The 21,130-nt window shown below is 41.6% G+C and overlaps 1 protein-coding gene and 1 long non-coding RNA gene across 2 annotated transcripts in view; one reads left to right on the top strand and one right to left on the bottom strand.

The window, feature by feature from the left end:
- Positions 1–11,815, top strand: part of LOC134799371 (transcription factor IIIB 90 kDa subunit) — a 59,074-nt gene extending 47,259 nt beyond the window's left edge. Inside the window, 7 exon segments of the mRNA XM_063771781.1 lie at positions 288–514; positions 1,169–1,310; positions 5,040–5,183; positions 6,946–7,182; positions 8,887–9,136; positions 10,889–11,037; positions 11,671–11,815. Of these exon segments, the coding sequence (XP_063627851.1) occupies positions 288–514; positions 1,169–1,310; positions 5,040–5,183; positions 6,946–7,182; positions 8,887–9,136; positions 10,889–11,037; positions 11,671–11,795 (1,274 nt within the window). The 3' untranslated portion in view covers positions 11,796–11,815.
- The window catches only part of LOC134799388 (uncharacterized), a 232,755-nt gene that overhangs the window by 97,304 nt on the left and 114,321 nt on the right, over positions 1–21,130 (bottom strand). The window lies entirely within an intron of this gene.

Here is a 21,130-nt window from a genome sequence, read left to right as displayed (position 1 = left end):
AGTCTAAACGCGATTTCTGAGGAATTTTAGGGAAGTCCTTGCTTAGGTATATCACACGCCTCAGCGTTCAGAGCACGCCGCGGCGCAAGCTGTTTCCTTAGGCTATAAAGACAGCATAATTATTGTTAAATTTTTAGTAAGTAAGGGTTTACATAGACTCCGAGAATCATACACAGAATGAGCAATTATCATCTACTCAATCGTCTTTGATGACGACAAAAAAATATTGTATCCAGTTATATGGTATGTCCATGTCACTAAATTAAAAAAATCTATTTCTTCTTCAGCCCTCCTAATCGCCGCTCGTCTCCACAACTTCTCCCGTACACCGGCTGACGTGGTCCGAATAGTGAAAGTCCACGAGTCAACATTGCGCAAGAGACTCCTCGAGTTTGGTGACACTCCATCAAGCGCGTTGACACTTGAAGAGTTCATGACAGTAGACCTTGAGGAGGAGCAGGACCCGCCGGCGTTCAGAGCGGCTAGGAAGAAAGATAGAGAACGGTTACAAAAGGTAAGAGATTCCTGGAGGTGACACTCCGTCGAGCTGATGCTTGAGGAGTTCATGTGGACCCTGAGGAGGAGCAGGACCCGCCGGCGTTCAGAGCGGCTAGGAAGAATGATAGAGAGCGGTTACAAAAGGTAAGCTATTCCTGGAGGTGACACTCCGTCGAGCTGACGCTTGAGGAGTTCATGTGAACCCTGAGGAGGAGCAGGACCCGCCGGCGTTCAGAGCGGCTAGGAAGGAAGATACAGAACGGATACAAAAGGTAAGAGAAGAGACAGCAATTATAGAAGAGACTTCCCGTTCCTTTCCAATAAAAATAAGCTTCCCTATACGCTGTTTGGAGCGTGTTGGAGGTTCATGGGTGGAATTTACGTATTTGAGTCCTCGCGTTAAGAGAAACCTCGTGGTACTTATACTGGCGTTAATATATGGCATTTTGTGGGTCATATGTTAAGCACTTTTGGTTAACTTAACCGAGGTTTCTTTTGAATGTAGTTCTATATTAGTAATGCTTCTTTTTGGCTTTGCCATATTCGAAAAAAAACGCCTGTTTCTCGTCAAGTTCGTGGTTATTGGTCATTCCGGAAAATCGTATCTAATTTTCTAACCCACAGATTTAAAAAAAATCTATAAGTTATCTGTGTGAATTGTGCTTTTCAGTTAATGGAAGAAGAGGATGGCGAGAAGGAAATGACTGACCTGCAGAAAGAGATAGACGCACAGCTAGAAAAGGACAACTCCAGAAGAAAGAAGGCAGCAGCTTCGGCAGCGACACCCTCGACTCCTCTGTCATTATTAAGCGGTAACTAATTGATTCGTAAAATTTTCCATTAAATCCAGATTAAAACACCTTCTTCTTTTTTTCCTCGCGTTATCCCGGGATTTTGCCACGGCTCATAGGAGCCTGGGGTCCGCTTGACAACTAATCCCAAGAATTGACGTAGGCACTAGTTTTTACGAAAGCGACTGCCATCTGACCTTCCAACCCAGAGGGGAAACTAGGCCTTATTGGGATTAGTCCGGTTTCCTCACGATGTTTTCCTTCACCGAAAAGCGACTAGTAAATATCAAATGATATTTCGTACATAAGTTCCGAAAATTCATTGGTACGAGCCGGGGTTTGAACCCGCGACCTCCGGATTGCAAGTCGCACGCTCTTACCGCTAGGCCACTAGCGCTTTAAATCCAAATTAAAACACCAACAATTATAATTATTTATGAAACAAGAGAGCTATAGCTGGTCAAGCGGATCTTGCCAGTAGAAAAAGGCGGCAAATTTGAAAAATGTGGGCGTGATTGGATATCGTCTCATAGAAAATTTGAATATCGCGCCTTTTTCTACTGACAAGATTTGCTTGACCATCTATAGTTGTTTTTGGCTGCTATTTAACGGATCACCAGATTTAGTAAAATTTAATACCAAAAAAATATATTTTACCACCCTAAAATAATAAATGATCACCAAAATTATAACCCTATTTTAATGTGAAATGATTACCAATTTTTAATTTTATTACATTTTGCTATCATATTAAAGGAAATTACACCAAACTAATCATTATTAACCCAAAAATAGTAAATGATTACCAAATTTCAAACCCCATTTTAATGTGGAATGATAACCAAATTATTACATCTTGCTTTCCTATTAAATAAAATAACACCAAAATAATCATTGTAAACCCAAAAATAGTAAATGACCACCAAAATTAGAACTCGTATTTTAATGTAAAATATAACCAAATTTTCAAATCTTGCTATCCAATTAAAGCAAATGACTCCAAAATAATCATTCTAAACCCAAAAATCGTAAATGACCACCAAAATTGTAACCACATTTTAATTAAAAATGTGCAAGTATTTAATATATCGTTATCCAATTAAATTAATCAATCCGCTTCGTCACCTTTTTCCAGTAGCATTTCGTTTCTGTGTGGGTCGCAGTTTAAACCTAACCTAACCCACTTTTCTAGTAGCTTTTGGTTTATGTAAGGGTCGCAGTTCAAACCTAACCTAACCCACTTTTCTAGTAGCATTTCGTTTCTGTAAAGGTCGCAGTTCAAACCTAACCTAACCCACTTTTCTAGTAGCATTTCGTTTCTGTAAGGGTCGCAGTTCAAGCCTAACCTAACCCACTATTTTAGTAGCATTTCGTTTCCGTACGGGTCGCAGTTCTAACCTAACCTAACCCACTTATCTGATAGCAGTTCGGTTCTGTGAGGATCGCAATTCTAACCTAACCTAACCCACTTTTATAGTAGCATTTCGTTTCTGTATAAGTCGCAGTTCAAACCTAACCTAACCTACTTTTCCAGTAACATTTCGTTGTATACATTTTTTGGTAATCATAGTGGTTTATTTAGGTGTTAATATCGCATTAATTTGCTCTTCAAGATTTGGTGATCATTAATGATATTTGGTGATCATTCATTATATTTGCTATTTGAATACAATTTGAAGTGCAGTCGTAATTAAAACGGTGGTACTTTTGTAATTTTAGACCTTATTTTTTTGGTGTTCAGTAAGTTTTTTTGGTATGCATGATTTTTTTATTTAGGGTACCATAGTAGATTGTACAACAAGGGCATAAAGTGACAGCACAAGGGTAAAAATGGACATTTATGCCCTTGTTGTACACTCTGCTTTTCACTTCGATTGCGAGGAAAATGAAATTATATTTTTCACGGCAATTTACACCACGAAATTGTCGTAAAGCGAAAGAACATAATACATAACCAATTCCCGCCAACTAACTTTTTAAATTTTTTTTTTATTTTCAACATGTGATCAGGGTTTCAGACGCTTGGTTTTCTGCCAAGTCAAGCATTTCGGAGCATTTTTGAACGATAATCGACTCCTATTTTATGTGATTTACTAAATTTAATGACAGAAAATACGGATTTCTAATAAATTGTAGCAAAAATAAAATAATATAACAAGTTTTGTCATCTACACAATTTTATTGCTCAGTAAAATTGTGCAATATCTTTTAACTGTTTGGCTGTTGAGACCGATTACCTTAGTCTTAGAAGAAAATTTTACTTTTATGCTCTAGAGCATAAAATGCGATTTTATGTCGTCTACGCACGACATAAAGGTGCACTTTTTGAGCATGAGAAGTGAAAAAGTCTTTTTTGGTGGTCATTATATTTGTAGCCGTTGTTTTTTACAGTGAGTGTTGATATTAAGTATGAAGAAAGGAAAGTCCTTTAAGGTGCCATTCATTTATTACGTAAGACGAATTAGGGGGGCAGGGGGTTCAACTATGTCTTATTTTTTCTTACAAGGGCAACTTTGTCTATGACAAGGGGTGTGAGGAAGTTTTGATAGATAATACGTAAGATCACAAAAATGCGCTAAGTTAAGATGAAACTTTAAAAACCCTTTGTTCCAGAGATGTTCCAGTGGCAGATCCACTTTCTGAGTGGGTTTTGCGCCGCTGGACAGAGCAAAATCGTATGTAGAGATGAATGATAAAGAAAAACTTTAAAATAATTCTTCTTCGGCCTATTCTTATTTTTTCTTACATAGGGGGGAGGGGATCAAAAACTGACAAAAATCGTCTTACGTAATAAATGAATGGCGCCTAAGGTCAATGTGGGGAAGACCGTCTATTTGAGGTAAAAAAATGGCTTTGATAAAATGAATTGTTTTATGATGTCAAAGATATGTTTACACTTTTTGCCTTATTACAAAGGAGTAAGGTGCAAAACTGTAAACATATTTTTGACGTCGACTGTACCATCGCCCACACTGTTAAATGTCCTTCGGTAAACCTTATTACAAAATTCATAAGGTCCACCGATGGACAGTTAGGGGTCATCCATTAATTACGTCACACGAATTTCTAGGTTTTTTGACCCCTCCCCCCCCCCCCCCCCCTTGTCACATTTGGTCACATTTGGCAAACCCCTCCCCCCTAGTGTGACGTCACATTTTTTCTACGAAATCGCCAAATCGAATTAAGTAAGTACCTAAGTATTATTAATATTTTATCAAAATATTTTTGACGATATAAATATTAGTAATTTTATAACCCAAAACTGCTTAGGAAAGAAAATTAAAAGAATAAAAACGATTATCGTTTTAAAAACTTGTTATTTAAATGTACAGCGAATAAAATAATCAAAAAAAAATTCGGTTACTGATGAAGTTAAAGTGACGTCACAAAGTTTGTGTCTCCCCCCTCCCCCATGTCACAATATGTCACATTTTCTGGACCCCCTCCCTCCCCCTAAACGTGTGACGTAATTAATGGATGACCCCTTAACTTCCTAAGACCCACCATTCAATTTTTTTAATTTGAACCTTATTCTATAAGTAAATTAAAACGAATTTCGTTTGTTTTAAAAAGCAATTAAACAAAAGGAATGCTACTTTATTGGTCCATGAAAGGTTCAAATTAGATTGCACGAATAATAATATGTGCATTGTAATGTACATTTAGTCTCAGGAGGTTAAGACTGATGTTGCTGTTTGTACAGTCTACTATTAGACAACTGAATCAAATTATGTATTTACCATTTCTCAGATGATGGCACGTCAGAAGACGCGGAAGCGTCCCGGTTCGCCGCGGAAGACACGTTAAATCTCCTCGGCGAGATCGCTAGCGAGGTGCAACCGAAAACAGAGGCGTCGCAGAAGCAGGAGAAACTCAAGCTGGAGAAAGGACTAGGTGATAACAAAACCCCATTAATACGTGGGCCATACGGAAAGTTTCTGGATTCTGATATATGAAACGACTTATTAGGGTTCCGTACCTCAAAAGGAAAAAACGGAACCCTTATAGGATCACTCGTGCGTCTGTCTGTCCGTCTGTCACAGCCTATTTTCTCGGAAACCACTGGACCAATTAAGTTGAAATTTGGTACATACACCGTGTTTTTATTGAATTCCGTTAACTTCGGGGTATAGTTAAGTACGTTTATAAGAACTAAATGGCATAGTTAATTTTCAAAACAAAAATTTTTTTTTGTTTTCTTTTTTGTTTTTTTTTTTGTTTAGAAGTAATTAAATGTAGCATATAGCGTTGTTGTAACACGGGCATTACATTTAACTCAACCAAACAATTGAAATCTGTGACATATCAATGTCATTTCGTACATCAATCGACCGAGATTGTACTTAAGTTTAGTAGCAAATTTAGTAGCAAAAAGTACTTAAGTTTAGTAGCGTTAAACGTAAGTTTGGCGAACCTAATATAAGTTTAAAATGTACCATACTTTTCTAAAAAAAAATTAAAAAAAAAAAAAATGTATGAACTCATTCTAAACACTAATCAATATGTAAGCCGGCCCTAAGGCAAGTGTACACGCTTTGAGAGGCCTTATAGGAAAAAATAAATTATGGATTATCTCCGAAATGGACTTAATTAGAACATCGGTGTCTTTGAGAAAGTTACTTGATTTAAGCTCAGGAATGCACCCTTGAAATTAACGGAAATCAAAAAAAACACGGTGTATATGTAAATTAGTGGCCCAAAGATGAAAATGTTTGTTTTTTATAATTTTAAAATACATAGGTTCGAAGTTATTTAAGAAAATAGCCAACAAATGACCATTCCCCCCCCCCTTTATATCTAAAATTTTGAAAAAAATACACAATATAGTGCTTTACCTATAGATGACAGGAAAACCTATTAGAAATGTGCAGTCAAGCGTGAGTCGGACTTATGTACGGAACCCTAGAAACGCGAGTCCGACTCGCACTTGGCCGGTTTTTTTTCTAAATGGCCAGTCCAGGAATTTTCAGTATGCCCTAAGTATTACGCGAAACTCTGCGTAGGAGGCGCCACTACCACTATCCGTCACAATCTGGGGGTCTACCGCGAAACAAGAAAATCAAAAATCAAAACCTCTATATCACTCTTGCATATTCGAGCGATAAAGAGGCAGATAACTAAATGTCGATTTTCGCGTTTCCCGGTAGGCCCTTGTTAACAAACCGCCTTGATGCATCAATGTCATATTTTATTGTCTGTGAAAACTTGTCAAACAGTTTAAGGCACAGTATGTATAAGTTACTCTATGATTTACTAGAGGAGCTAGTGCTGCACTCTGGCGGCAGAACATTGCAGTAATACTCCCTATTGATAATCAGGATTGGCAAAAGGGCCGTATCCACATACGGTGGCGTAAGGAACCCTAACTTCTCCGTTGGTGCCCAACTACGCCGAAGCAAAATATTAAAATTATATTTTTACCAAGAAACTTTTACTTATTCATTGAGTTTCCAATATAAAGGTCTGCGTAAAAATAGTTCTTACCTATAAAAGTAAAAAAAGCCAGGTCCGGCTCCTGCTACTTAACGGTATATTTGGAAAAATGGTCGTGCCACTTCTCCTACCGTTCAACCGGTGTCACTGCCACCTGAAAGGTTATTTCCAAAACGATCTTGTATGCTTCGTTAAATTATGATACTTTAATTTCTCATTCCAGGTCCAGACTTAGCAGTAATAGGTCTAGGTAATAGGCCTGACCAGCCCGAAGAGAAAGACAAGTTCCTAAAACCGGAACCAAAGCCCCAGTTCGGCGCGGACTTGGTCGCTGATGAACTTATACTAGCTCCCAGTGATGAAGATTACGTCAGCTCACTTATTATGAGCGAGGAGGAGGCGAGACATAAGACGCAGCTGTGGAATAAGATCAATGCCGGGTACTTGAGGGATCAGAAAAGTGAGTATACAAGAGAGTTCTGTCAGGGTCGCCATGTAAGGCTCCCAGTGATGAAGATTACGTCAGCTCACTTATTATGAGCGAGGAGGAGGCGAGACATAAGACGCAGCTGTGGAATAAGATCAATGCCGGGTACTTGAGGGATCAGAAAAGTGAGTATACAAGAGAGTTCTGTCAGGGTCGCCATGTAAGGCTCCCAGTGATGAAGATTACGTCAGCTCACTTATTATGAGCGAGGAGGAGGCGAGAAATAAGACGCAGTTGTGAAATAAGATCAATGCGGGGTACTTGAGGAATCAGAAAAGTGAGTATACAAGAGTGTTCTGTTAGGGTCGCCATGTAAGGCTCCCAGTGATGAAGATTGCGTCAGCTCGCTTATTATGAGCGAGGAGGAGGCGAGACATAAGACGCAGCTGTGGAATAAGATCAATGCCGGATACTTGAGGGATCAGAAAAGTGAGTTTCCTTATTGTTTACCATGTCCGTGTATTGGAGTGTTTCGGTCGCCATGTAAGGAGTAAGAAGATACGAGAGAACAAGCGAAATCGAATATCTAATGGTGAGTAGTAGTAAGTACTGGTTTATTTATTTGTCTAAGCTCTATGTTATAATTATAAAAGTAAAAGTGACAGAGATGTTCACTACATAATTACATACAGTGGCTAAAGGCAAGTCGCCACCAGAGTCAACAAATATGGCTCTTAGAAAGACATGCAAATGGTGAACTTGTAACTTGTAGGCTGTAGCAATGTCTGTAGCTGTATCATTTATAATATATACCTGGTATAGACATGGGATTAGGGCATGCAGTACCGGTCCCGGTACCAAGAATTTCATTTCCCGGTTCCGGCCATGCCCAGATTCCCGGTTCTTCCCGGTTCTCAAGGCATCATATGATTATTTTTAAGAAATTGTTTGTGTTAGCGGACAATCTTCATGATAGACTTATTTTCATATAAACAATTGCATAATTATTAATAAATGACTTATTTAAAAAAAAATACATTTTAATTGGCGTTCCAACCTATTTTACTAAATTAACCGGCACACTGCCTCCGCCTGGGCCGAGCCACACGGCCGTAGCGTAGTCGATGCACTCCTCAGCAAGTCAGCACTATGACGGCACGGCATACAGAAATTAAAATTTCGACCCGAGAACGGATAGATTGCTAATAAATAACATAGTATAGTCCGTCTATGTAACCGGCATAAAAGTACTGAGCAATGTTTCAGATAAAATTGTAATAGATAAATTAGGTGAAATTTTATAATTTACCATTATCCGTAATATCGATTGGAAATATTGAAATGCCTACTTTACCAGGTTAGTTTGTCGGGTAACGGGTTATTTGCTCCTGGTGGGGTGCTATTATGAAATAGCACCATTATTAAATGTTATTTAATGTCCCGAGCTAAAGTATTAAAACATTACTACTATTGAAATGGGAATAAATAGCCATAGGATGAGAACCGGGAAGTACCGGTACCAGGTCTTCAGTACCGGTTCTTTTGACACTATAAAATTCCCGGGAATTACCGGGAATTTAAGAACCGGGAATTCCCGGGAGCATGCCCTACATGGGATACTTTGTTTTTGTGAATTCACCGGTAGAAGGAATGGAGAACAATTGACACAGACCAAATCCCATGCGAAAGACGTAGTCGCGGGCATAACTAAAAAAACAAATTATTTTCAATCCACAGTCAAAGAAGAAATGCGAGCCAGAGAAAAGGAGGAAGGTAAAGACAAAAAGAAGAAAGTCCGCGGCTCATACAAGAAGAAGACTCCTTGCAACGCCGCCACGGCCGGCGAGGCCATTGAGAAGATGTTGGCCGAGAAGAGAATCAGTATGAAGATCAACTACAATATATTGAAGACGCTAGACCATCCGGGGGCTCCGATGTCCCCTGTGAGGGAAGCTGCCACCCCTGTTCCTGAGTAAGTTTCCTTTTTGTCCCCAATGTACTAAGTTGAGCTCTCTGAAGATGAAATCTCTTAAATCAGTATGAAGAACAACTACAATATACTGATGACCCTGGATCATTCAGGGGCTCCGATGTCGCCGGTTAGAGAGGCTGCAACACCTCTCCCTGAGTAAGTTGTCTTTTTGTCCCTAATGTACTAAGTTGAGCTCTCTGAAGATGAAATCTCTTAAATCAGTATGAAGAACAACTACAATATATACTGATGACCCTGGATCATTCAGGGGCTCCGATGTCGCCGGTTAGAGAGGCTGCAACACCTGTCCCTGAGTAAGTTGTCTTTTTGTCCCTAATGTACTAAGTTGAGCTCTCTGAAGAATGTTGGCCTAGAAGCGGATCAGTATGAAGATCAACTGCAATATATTGAAGACGCTGGACCACCCGGGGGCTCCGATGTCGCCTGTGAGAGAGGCTGCAACCCCTGTTCCTGAGTAAGTTGTCTTTTTGTCCCTAATGTACTAAGTTGAGCTCTCTGAAGAATGTTGGCCGAGAAGAGAATCAGTATGAAGATCAACTACAATATATTGAAGACGTTAGATCATCCCGGGGGCTCCTATGTCGCCTGTAAGGGAAGCTGCCACCCCTGTTCCTGAGTAAGTTGTCTTTTTGTCCCTAATGTACTAAATTGAGCTCTCTGAAGAATGTTGGCCGAGAAGCGGATCAGTATGAAGATCAACTACAATATATTGAAGACGCTGGACCACCCGGGGGCTCCGGTGTCGCCTGTGAGAGAGGCTGCAACCCCTGTTCCTGAGTAAGTTTCCTTTTTGTCCCCAATGTACTAAGTTGAGCTCTCTGAAGAATGTTGGCCGAGAAGCGGATCAGTATGAAGATCAACTACAATATATTGAAGACGCTGGACCACCCGGGGGCTCCGGTGTCGCCTGTGAGAGAGGCTGCAACCCCTGTTCCTGAGTAAGTTTCCTTTTTGTCCCCAATGTACTAAGTTGAGCTCTCTGAAGAATGTTGGCCGAGAAGAGAATCAGTATGAAGATCAACTACAATATATTGAAGACGCTGGACCACCCGGGGGCTCCGGTGTCGCCTGTGAGAGAGGCTGCAACCCCTGTTCCTGAGTAAGTTTCCTTTTTGTCCCCAATGTACTAAGTTGAGCTCTCTGAAGAATGTTGGCCGAGAAGAGAATCAGTATGAAGATCAACTACAATATATTGAAGACGCTGGACCACCCGGGGGCTCCGGTGTCGCCTGTGAGAGAGGCTGCAACCCCTGTTCCTGAGTAAGTTTCCTTTTTGTCCCCAATGTACTAAGTTGAGCTCTCTGAAGAATGTTGGCCGAGAAGAGAATCAGTATGAAGATCAACTACAATATATTGAAGACGCTGGACCACCCGGGGGCTCCGGTGTCGCCTGCTGCTGCCTGGTGCTGGTGCTGCGGTGGTGTGCATCGCAGCTGTTTAAGAGGTTCAATATGACGATAAACTACAATATATGTATTGAAGACACTGGACCGTCCTGGGGAATGTTCCCGGTCAAAGCAGAATTCCTGAGTAAGATAATTTCCTTAAAATATGTTTTTCATATTTTAGCATAGTCAAAGGAACGGAATCCGTGTACTAAGTCTGCGTACGTCCTCCTAGAGACACGGCAGTATCTAATGAAAGTAATGAAGTATTGATATAGTTTACCACGTTTTGAGTTACCAACTACCAGACAACATAAGTTATGGTTTGTTTAATAACGTCATCACTACATTTACCTTTCAGATCAAAACCCCCCACACCCGTTCCAGTACCAGCCTCGCCCGTACCTAAGAAGCGCAAGAAGAAGGCTCCTCCTGCTACACTCAACATCGCCAGCCCCGCCCCCTCCCCCTCCCCCGCCACCCCCGCGCCGGCCACACCGGCTGCTACAGGTAATATACGACTAAAGTCACAAACCCCCCCAGTACCCAAAAAACGCGAAAAGATAGGTCCTACCGCCACGCCAGCCAGAAGTTGATAGAGAACCTTAAAAGCTACCGATTTGACCCCCATGCATACACAATTTAATAGTTTTCTAGTTTTATGTATAGGGGGGTAAGTTTTTACTAGAGATGCACCGGATATTCGTTTACTATCCGGTATCCGGCCTATCCGACCATTATTTTAACATCCGGCCGGATACCGGATAGTGGCCTACTATCCGGCCGGATACCAGATAGTAACATTGCTTGATTTCGGAGTAAACAATTTGGATTTAAGAAACATGTCACGGTCATAATCGTACTCGTTTATTATTTTAAAACAATTTAAACATTCAACTGACTTGCACGCGCACTTATTTCGAACCTAGAAATGAGTCTGCGCGAACGTTCACTAGGTACGAAACAGGACTAAACCTGCATAATGCACACCTGAAAAACCGTAATGTAAGTATAGCTCCCCCGGCCGAAAATTCGGCGGCCTGATACCGAATATTCGGCCGATGGTCAGGCCAAATATCCGGTATCCGGCCTAACAACTATCCGTTGCATCTCTAGTTTTTACACCATTTGTAATGGTTTTAGATGCAGGCGACGATTACGACGAAGACGTGGAGGTGGAGCCTACCGCCGCAGCAGAAGAGCTGTCTTTAGGCGCCCTACTCCAAAATGGACAGGATGACGACTATTATGATTATGAGGAATACTAAATACACACAGGATGTAACGAAAATAGTGAGGATCCATTTAAGCATAGAGAAATATAGTAAGAATAGAGTGCTCACTCCATACATCAGTTTAGGTGCCAAAACGACTATTATTTTCGTCTGTCGGCATCTAGCATCGAGTAGCGGAATTATCAGTACCGCTACTTGATACTAGAATTCTCTAGTGTCGCGACTCACGAAAATTGTATTGAACAACAATTTACAACTAATATTAAAAGCAGAAGGCGTTGAAAATAGAGTTCCGGTTAATCCGGTTACAATATTAGCTGAAAATGGTTGAGCATTAGACTTTTCGGTCGTCGGAACAGCTATTGTCAAGTAGCAGTACTGATAATTCCGCTATTCGATGCTCGATGTCTACTACGAAAATAATAGTCGTTTTGGTACTAAAACTGATGTATGAAGTGAGCACTCTATGTATTTTTTTATCTATGATTTAAGGGCATATTTGGTATCGTGTTTTAATTATAAAAAAAGTATAAGAAAAAATAAAACACGCGAAAAAAAACTTTACTCTATGAGGCAGGTCCACAGGCAGGTCGTCCAAGTCGGCCAGCCCTCCATACAAAGAAACACCAAATTTTTTTTATTAGAACACATTACGACCTTAACGGATCCCTACAACCGTAACAAGTAACTTGCACTTCTTACGCCTCTTTATATTCCTTTGTATATGAAAAAGGTATACATTATTAGTACACATCGTACTAGACTAGACCATATGTGACATTCCACGGGTGAAGGTACCTAATGGCGGTCGGCGCGTACGCTGTTATTAACGACGCAAGCACCAACCGCGGTAAGGTGCCCGTGGAACGTCACATATTTCATTGAGCTGAACCAACATGTAGATAGGGTGTATTAAATGGCGATAAAAACATAACTACTTATAATAACGTACCTAATGATGTAGATTAAGGTGTTCATTAGTTGTAGTTTAACTTATTGTAATCATATAATACATTGCTTACCCAAGTACAGAATTAGCTTAGACGAAATCTATGAATCTGAACGGCCACACCTATTTACCTATTACGAAAAAGCGTCATCGACCATAAGGTCCCTTTTCATAGATAATAGAATAGCAAAATAAAGACTTGGCTTAAAGAACTCGCATCCAGGCCATAATTGTTAAAAAAAAGGAAACTTAACTCTTGCGTTTGTACACTTACTTGGTCGGTAGAACAGAAGGAGCGAAGCTCTTCCTTTCCAATTATATTATATAACTATAGATAGGTTATACTCATACATAAGGAGCATAAAAAATACTTCCATAATTATTTATTTCTATACCTACGAAGAAAATCTGTTATTTTTGATTAATTTTCGCATTCTATTCATCTTTGTCATACTCGTTGTTGAACATGAGCTTGTCGCTTTCTCTTTCGGTGAGCGGGAGCTCGTTAGCACGTGCACATTTCTCGCTTGCCCAGGTGCGACTAAAAGCAACTTGTACAATTTGTCACAAGGTAAGCGCTTCAATTTTGGAACACCTATAACATATCTTGAGTTATAATATATCATTGTTCCTTTCTGACTATGTCTGAGCGACGTACGTATACAAATATTACAAATACGAAAGTTCTTGTCCTATGACGGTCTTCCCAGCAATAAATTTTATATGTCTTCTCCACATTTTTTTTTTTAATTTATTTGTTTTTAACTTTGTAAAATACTTTTAGATCATTTTAGGAATTGATTATATAGTAGACGCTAATATCAGGTACAGCTGTAGTGCATAATTGTTTTCCATCGTATTTTCATGGAAACGTTCGTATTTGTCATGCTACTTCAGGCAATCTCAGTTGTTTTTGTACCGAGACTGCCTGAGATAGCAAGACACGTTTAGTACGTTTCCGTGAAAATACGATGGAAAATAATTATACACTAGTTACATCTGTAAACTTAGAGTAATAATTAGGTTGGGATAGTGGAGTGAAAAAAGGTCTCCTGATATTAGCTTTATTACTTATAGCTGTAGGTACTTTGTGTATGAAGGACTGATTTAATTATTTTTACTTTGTAAAATGTAAACTATTTTAGGACTTAGAAAATTAGAAATAAAACAATAACGGCAAATTCGAGAGTAGTGTGTCAAAGTTGTCCGAAGTTCATCCAGAAATCTTGTGGTCATATTTTGCCTAAATTTGAGCTTCCCATCCCACCCCCTTAGTGATTTTGATGGTACTCTATCCGTGATGTTTTTCCGTCTCACTCCGCCATAAAGTAAATTGATTTCTGGATTAACCTTGCTACCCGCGGTGGGATCCTGTTGATAGGTATAATACCGCACTGAGAAATGTACATTTTACTTGTGGTTTAGCTAAGCTGTGTGATTATTTGTTTTTTTTTTAATTGCGTTAGATGTAAACATGTTATATTTTTAATACTGTCTTTCGTTGTAGTATTGCCTTTTAAATATAAGGGGTGTTTTTTTTATTAATTTTAAGTCCATTTTAGTTTTTCATACCTATCCTACGAGTATCTTTATATTCTTTATCTTAGGTATTGATGGTTTGGTCTGATAACCTTTAGACCTCCCCAGTTTTGTAGAGGTCACCCAAATTTGTTGAGACTTTGGTGTATGTGGATGCTGCTGTTAGGGCTGAACCCCTGGAGCCTGGCTCCCGCGGGCCGGGGTTTGGAGACCCCTGCTCTGAAGCTTTCCGCTTACTATTCAAATCACTTGATGATTCCGAGTTCTTGATATATCCATATATATAGATATTTTTCCATTATTTAATTAATATAGCGGTGTTTCTAATAAAACAATTTAATAAAAATAATTTGATTTGTCCAAATGTCAGTATTTTAGAAAAAGATCTTCATAAAGTGATGTAAGTACATTTAAAAAAGAAAAAAGATGTAAATATTATTTTTGAAATGATACTATATTTTTAAACTTAGCGTACCTACCTATAAGTAACATTAATTTAACTTAATTGGTTTTTTGCGAATGTTTTATGCAACGTCTCAGGAAAAGTCATGGGTATGTTCCATTTTTGCATAATATCTATCTTAAAACAACAGTTAAAATTATTTGATATGTTAGTCAAGCCTGGTAAAGCTTAAAATTAATAAAAACTGTCAAATGTGTATTTATAATAGCAATAAATATATACCTACCTATTTCATCTGCCTTTTTTTTTAAATACATATTTCCATTTAAGAGCGCTCTTACAAGAAAAGTCGAAATAATGCAAAATTGATGATACTAGTCGACGAAATTCAGGACTTTGCGCTCATTATTAGAAACAATGAGTACTTGTTCCAGTAAAAGCGTCTTCTTATCTTTATAAATATCGTTGTAAATATTAGAAAAAGGACTTATTAAATTAGTAATGATTTTTTTTCTGATGGTCGTTTCCGAAAAATCCCGTGAAGCACTGAATGGCGAGCTCTTATTTGGAAATGTTGAGAATTTTACTCTGCTAAACCTGGCTATTTTGTATTACTAATACCCTGTACTTTAGGCATATCAAACTATATTTTTCCTACATACCTTTGAGAAAGAGAAAATCAAAGTAAAACGAACTCGATTTTCTCTCCGAAACAAGTGTCAATTCCTACGAAAATCTACTTAATATCGAAGTCATTTTCATACTCAAGCAATCTGCAACGTTTGCTTATACTGTTGGTATACATAAGTGTTTATGAAATTCTACTATAATTTTTTGGCAATTTTTTGAAAACTACTCTATATTACCGATGACGCGCGCTGCGCCAGCTCAGTGCCGCGGCAGAGCTTGTAGAGGTAGGACGTGTGTCGGTCGGCTCCGCACATTTTCAACGGCGACGACGAGGTTTTTTATCATTGTGTGCGGCGGGCGCCGTGTAAAACGCTATACTGTGTGCGTGTAAACCGCAACGAGAGACTTTGATCCTAGCACTGTTTTTGTAGTATTATAATTTATAATGGTACAGTTTAATAAACTACCGGACAGGATTAAAAATATTTGAAACGACCTGACATTCTATATGTATTTATTTGACTCAAGATAGTACTCAGGGTCTGATGTTGGAGCCGGAAGGTGGTCACCGGTACCAATCAACCATGCAACTAAACCACTTCGTGTTTAGGCTCGTTTTATTCATCTCAACAAGATCTTTGACACAAGATAGTACTCAGGGTCTGATGATGGAGCCGGAAGGTGGTCACCGGTACCAATCAACCATGCAACTAAACCACTTCGTGTTTGGGCTCGTTTGATTCGGCTCAACAAGATCTTTGACTTAAGATAGTACTCAGGGTCTGATGATGGAGCTGGAAGGTGGTCACCGGTACCAATCAACCATGCAACTAAACCACTTCGTGTTTGGGCTCGTTTGATTCGTCTCAACAAGATCTTTGGCACAAGATAATACTCAGGGTCTGATGATGGAGCCGGAAGGTGGTCACCGGTACCAATCAACCATGCAACTAAACCACTTCGTGTTTAGGCTCGTTTGATTCGTCTCAACAAGATTGTTGGCGACTGGCTGGCATGCGACCTATTTTATACTTTTAATTTGTATACTTTTTGAATGATTGCTTGTCAATCAGTCTGCCTGTCACCGCCTAACTATTAAGATCTTGTGCTCTGTTTTAAATAAATTATTTATAATATTTGTTTAATATCTGCGTGTTTGCATTATATCTTCGATTCATCATACAGTCCACCCCATTAGCTATCATTTTGGTCCATTCTCGCCGTAGTTTTACCATTCCATCGAAATTAAGTTGTCAAATTTTTTCACGTAAGTCATTGTAAATTTTCATTTCATTGTAAAACATTGTTTACATTAATTACGTACATTTTTCATCATGGTGGAAACACGTAGTAAGACAAAGGCAGACCCGACGGCTACGGAATCCGACCGGGTGCAGCGCGAACGGCGTGATCGTTCACCGCGCGGCGCCCCGCCGGGTTTAGCCACGAATAACGAAGGTGCTTCGGCATCGCCTGGTAGTTCGAACATACTAACGACGGGCGACATTCCAACCAGCGCGGCACAACCTAAGCCCGCTGCCGAACGCCCAAATGCTCGAACTAGCTCGCTTACGCTCGCACAAGGCGATGTCAAGGCACCAACTGAAAGCGCTTCTAGTGTTCACAGTAAGCAATCGCATACCGTGCGCACACACTCAACGCGTTCTTCGGCGACCGTTCGCGCACAAAAGCTAGCTCTTGAAGCGGACCTAATGCGGCGTCAGGTGGAGCGCGAGCGCGAACTCGCTCAACAACAAGCGGACCGCGATCGGGAGCAGGCGGAGCGCGAGTTTGAACTCGCGCGTCAACAAGAGGATCGCGAGCGCAAGCTCGCAAATCTCGAGTTCGAGGCGGAACAGACGGAGCTGCAAGCAAGAATCGCCGCTCTGGAAGCTTCAGATAAGTCTGCCAAATCTCGTAGTTCGTATTTTTCTGATCGCAACGCCGAAAGGCGCACTGCGACTTGGGTATCCGAACAGAATGCTAACATGACTACAGCAACTCATGGAAATATGCCTGGTGGGGCACCGATTGTCACCTCGAGTAACGCTCGAGGACCTAGTTTACAACCGGGAGCCACCGCCAACTCGGTATCTTTCAACGTGCCTATTGTCAACCAAGCAACCCTCTCGAAACCCACTCAAGCGCCCTTAACATATAACTACGACACAGTGGCACCACGACTACCAGTATCATCTGAACGTTCCTCCTCAGACCCTATTACAAAACTTACCCAAGCTATAAATTCACTTTCGAACAGGCCAAAGAAGCCCGAGCTAATTACGTTCTCGGGTGAGACTTCACAGTGGATGGCTTTTAAAAGTAGTTATGAACGAACAAAATGCAATTTTTCAGCTGCAGAAAACTTAGACCGTTTGAACCACGCAGTCCGCGGACAAGCGTACCAGTCCGTCGCGTCGCTCATGTGGACCTGCGGGTCGCCCGACGACATCGTGAAGGCCCTGGAGCAGACGTACGCCCGTCCGGAACTTCTGGTCGCCCGCGAGGTTGCCGAGCTCCGCAACAGTCCAAAGCTAAGTTCTCCTCAAGATTTAAATGGTTTAGCAAATAAATTGCGTAATTTTATTACAACGCTCACTTTGCTCAAACAAAATGAGTACTAATCATCCCCAGAGCTCCTTCGGTGCATTTTGGTAAAATTGAGTGAGCACACTAGATCTCGCTTTACAGACTACGCATCGGCTCACGCGCCAGAGCAACAAAATGTAACAAAACTTGAATTGTTGTCACAATTTCTCTTAACTGAAGCTGACAAACAGTTAAAATATAATTTTATTGCTGACAGTACGATTAAGGCGCCAACGACACCAACGCATTCAAATGTACCACGCACTAATGCTCCGAAATTCCCGTTAAAAAAGGAAACAATACACGCTACGGTATCTAGCGGGAATACATCTGAGCATTGCGCATATTGTAAACAAGGATCTCATAAGATAAAAACATGTAAGAGTTTTTTAAAGCTAACATTTGACGACAGATGGCGCTGGGTCCGAGAAACTAAAATATGTTACCGTTGTCTCAAGTCTAACCCACACACGTGGAACAATTGCCGCGCGAAACGTTGCGGTATCGATGGATGCCCTAGACGTCATAACGCGCTCCTCCATGGCACAGGGACAGCCGACGACAATCCCGACGCAGCTCCAAGCGGGCAGAACATCTGTCTTCAGACTTCCTCTGTCAACCCTACATGTCCTGTCAATATAAATACTACTCAACAACATAACGAAATCAAACCTTCCGACAAAATCGCGAATACTACTGATTGTTCAATTAATGCAACAGGATCCTGCCCATCGACTACACGCCCACATCCCCGAGGCCTGCTGAAAGTGGTCCCGGTCATAGTCGAGGGTCCTGACGGCGCGTTCGAGACAACAGCAATGCTAGACGACGGCAGCGTCTCATCTCTCATCGACGCCGAAGTGGCAAAACGCATCGGCGCGAAGCCAACCCGCTCGGAGCGTCTTCGCATTGAAGGTGTTTGTAATATGACAGCGGAACTTAACGTAAGTTATGTTGATTTTTACGTACGTGGTCGCGACCGACCCGATCGTTACCTGATTGAACACGCGCGAGCCGTGGAACCCTTAGGGCTTCGCGCACGATATCCAGACACGATTAATATCATGGATTACGATCATCTGTCAGGTCTAGCAAACGAACTTTCACATGACATTGCTTATCCCACCGTCCTAATCGGCGCGCCTGACTGGTATATATCCATAAGTCGCGAAGTGCGGTGCGGAAAAAAGAACGACCCTGTTGCCTCCAAAACCCTATTAGGTTGGGTACTCCATGGTGCACACTCTTTGTCGTCGAAGCCATTTGAATTTGTCAATCACGTCACGGAAGATCTGGATACACTTATAAAATGCCAATACGACATCGACGCCTTGGGTATCACAAAAAAGGTCCCACGTCAAAACAGCGAGGATCAACGGGCCGTAGACATCATAGAATCATCCACTCACCAACTTGACGATAGCCATTTTGAAGTCGGCCTGCCTTGGAAGGAGGAGCTACCGAAAATTATACCAGATAGCTACCCACAGGCACTCTCACGCTTCAAGGCCCTCGAGCGACAGATGTCAAAGGACCCAGCGTTCGCCGCATCCTTTCAACAATTCATAGATGACATAATCAGCAAGAACTATGCCGAAGAGTGTGATTCGAAGACTTACCACCATCGACCCGCACCAAATGCCTCTTGCGTCAACGCAGATGGCTCCATTCGCTGGTACCTGCCTATCTTTGGCGTCTATCATCCTCAGAAAAAGAAGCTGAGAGCAGTCCATGACGCGGCTGCCACAACAAAAGGCGTAAGCCTTAACAGTCTGCTTCTGCAAGGTCCTGACTTATTGTCGCCTCTACTTGACATCCTGTTCCGTTTCAGAGAAGGTGCGGTGGCCTTGAATGGCGACATCAAGGAGATGTTTCCCCAGATCAAGATTGCCGCAAGGGACAGGGATACTCAACGTTTTCTCTGGCGTGACAAGAACGGCGACCTCAAGGAATACCGCATGTCGTCAATGATTTTTGGCGCAGTTTCGAGTCCTTTCATCGCCCTCTATATAAAAAACAAAAACGCGAAGATGCACGAAGTCGACTATGCCGCTGCCTGCAAAGCAATCATTGACGACCACTATATGGACGACTACCTTGGGAGCCACACAAACGTTGCTGACGCAGCTCAACTTGCCGCCGACGTTGTCACAGTGCACAAGAATTGTGGTTTCGAGATGCGAGCGTGGACGTCTAACCATCCAGAGGCACTCTCTCTTGTCCCGAAGGAACTTCGTAGCGACGCAACTTCTGACGTTTACCTGCCTCCCAGTAGTGACGTCGGCGTCTTGGGTGTTAAATGGAACCCACGTCAAGACTTCTTAGGGTTTCGTGCCGTACCCCAGATACCGACCGGCACTATGACAAAACGCATTCTTTTATCGAACGTCATGAAAGTTTATGACCCTCTTGGTTTTTTGATGCCGGTCGTCATCTGGGGTCGTATTTTGATTCAAAGATTATGGCGGGCAGGCGTTGGCTGGGACACAGACTTACCTGAAATGTACGTAAGCGAATCTAAAGACTGGTTTGCACAGCTGCAGATTGCAGCCAATATAAAAATCCCTCGCTGGTACATGGTCAGGTCAAACGTGTCCGATGTCCAGCTGCACGTAATCGCCGACGGTGGCGAACAAGCCTACGCCTGCGTCGCCTATTGGCGTTTCACTTACAGTGATGACTCTGTATCGACAGCCCTCATCGGTAGTAAGGCCCGAGTCTGTCCCCTGAAACCGGTTTCCATCCCAAGATTAGAATTACAAGCCGCGCTTATCGCGTCGCGTTTTGCGCAAACAATTCTGCAAGCTCACCGTTTTGAGCCCTCCGCAACTATTTTCTGGACTGACTCAACCACAGTCCTAAAGTGGATCCGGAGTGACGCTCGTGCGTTTAAACCTTTCGTGGCACACAGGTTGGGAGAGATATTGGAAACCACCAATCCATCCGATTGGAGGTGGATCCCTACCTCTCTCAACGTCGCTGACGATGCGACAAAACCAAAACGAACCGACTTTACCGCAACTCATCGGTGGTTCACCGGTCCACAGTTCCTTGTTGAACAGTCTTGCACTTGGCCGACCGAGCGCGTCACCGACGAGGGAGAGACCTCATCAGACCCCGAGTTAAAATCGAATCTGATGGTTCTGCTCCTCGACACCCCACTCTCGAATTCGTTACCCGATCCAACGCGTTTCAGCTCCTGGCTACGTTTACTACGTGCCACCGCCCGTTTTCTCCAGGGCGCACGTCTATTCCGGC

This window comes from Cydia splendana, chromosome 18 (assembly GCF_910591565.1).
Source record: "Cydia splendana chromosome 18, ilCydSple1.2, whole genome shotgun sequence".
Taxonomy (NCBI): Eukaryota; Metazoa; Arthropoda; class Insecta; order Lepidoptera; family Tortricidae; genus Cydia; species Cydia splendana.
The sequence above is the reverse complement of the archived record's forward strand: the minus strand, read 5'-3'. Positions and strand labels throughout refer to the sequence as shown.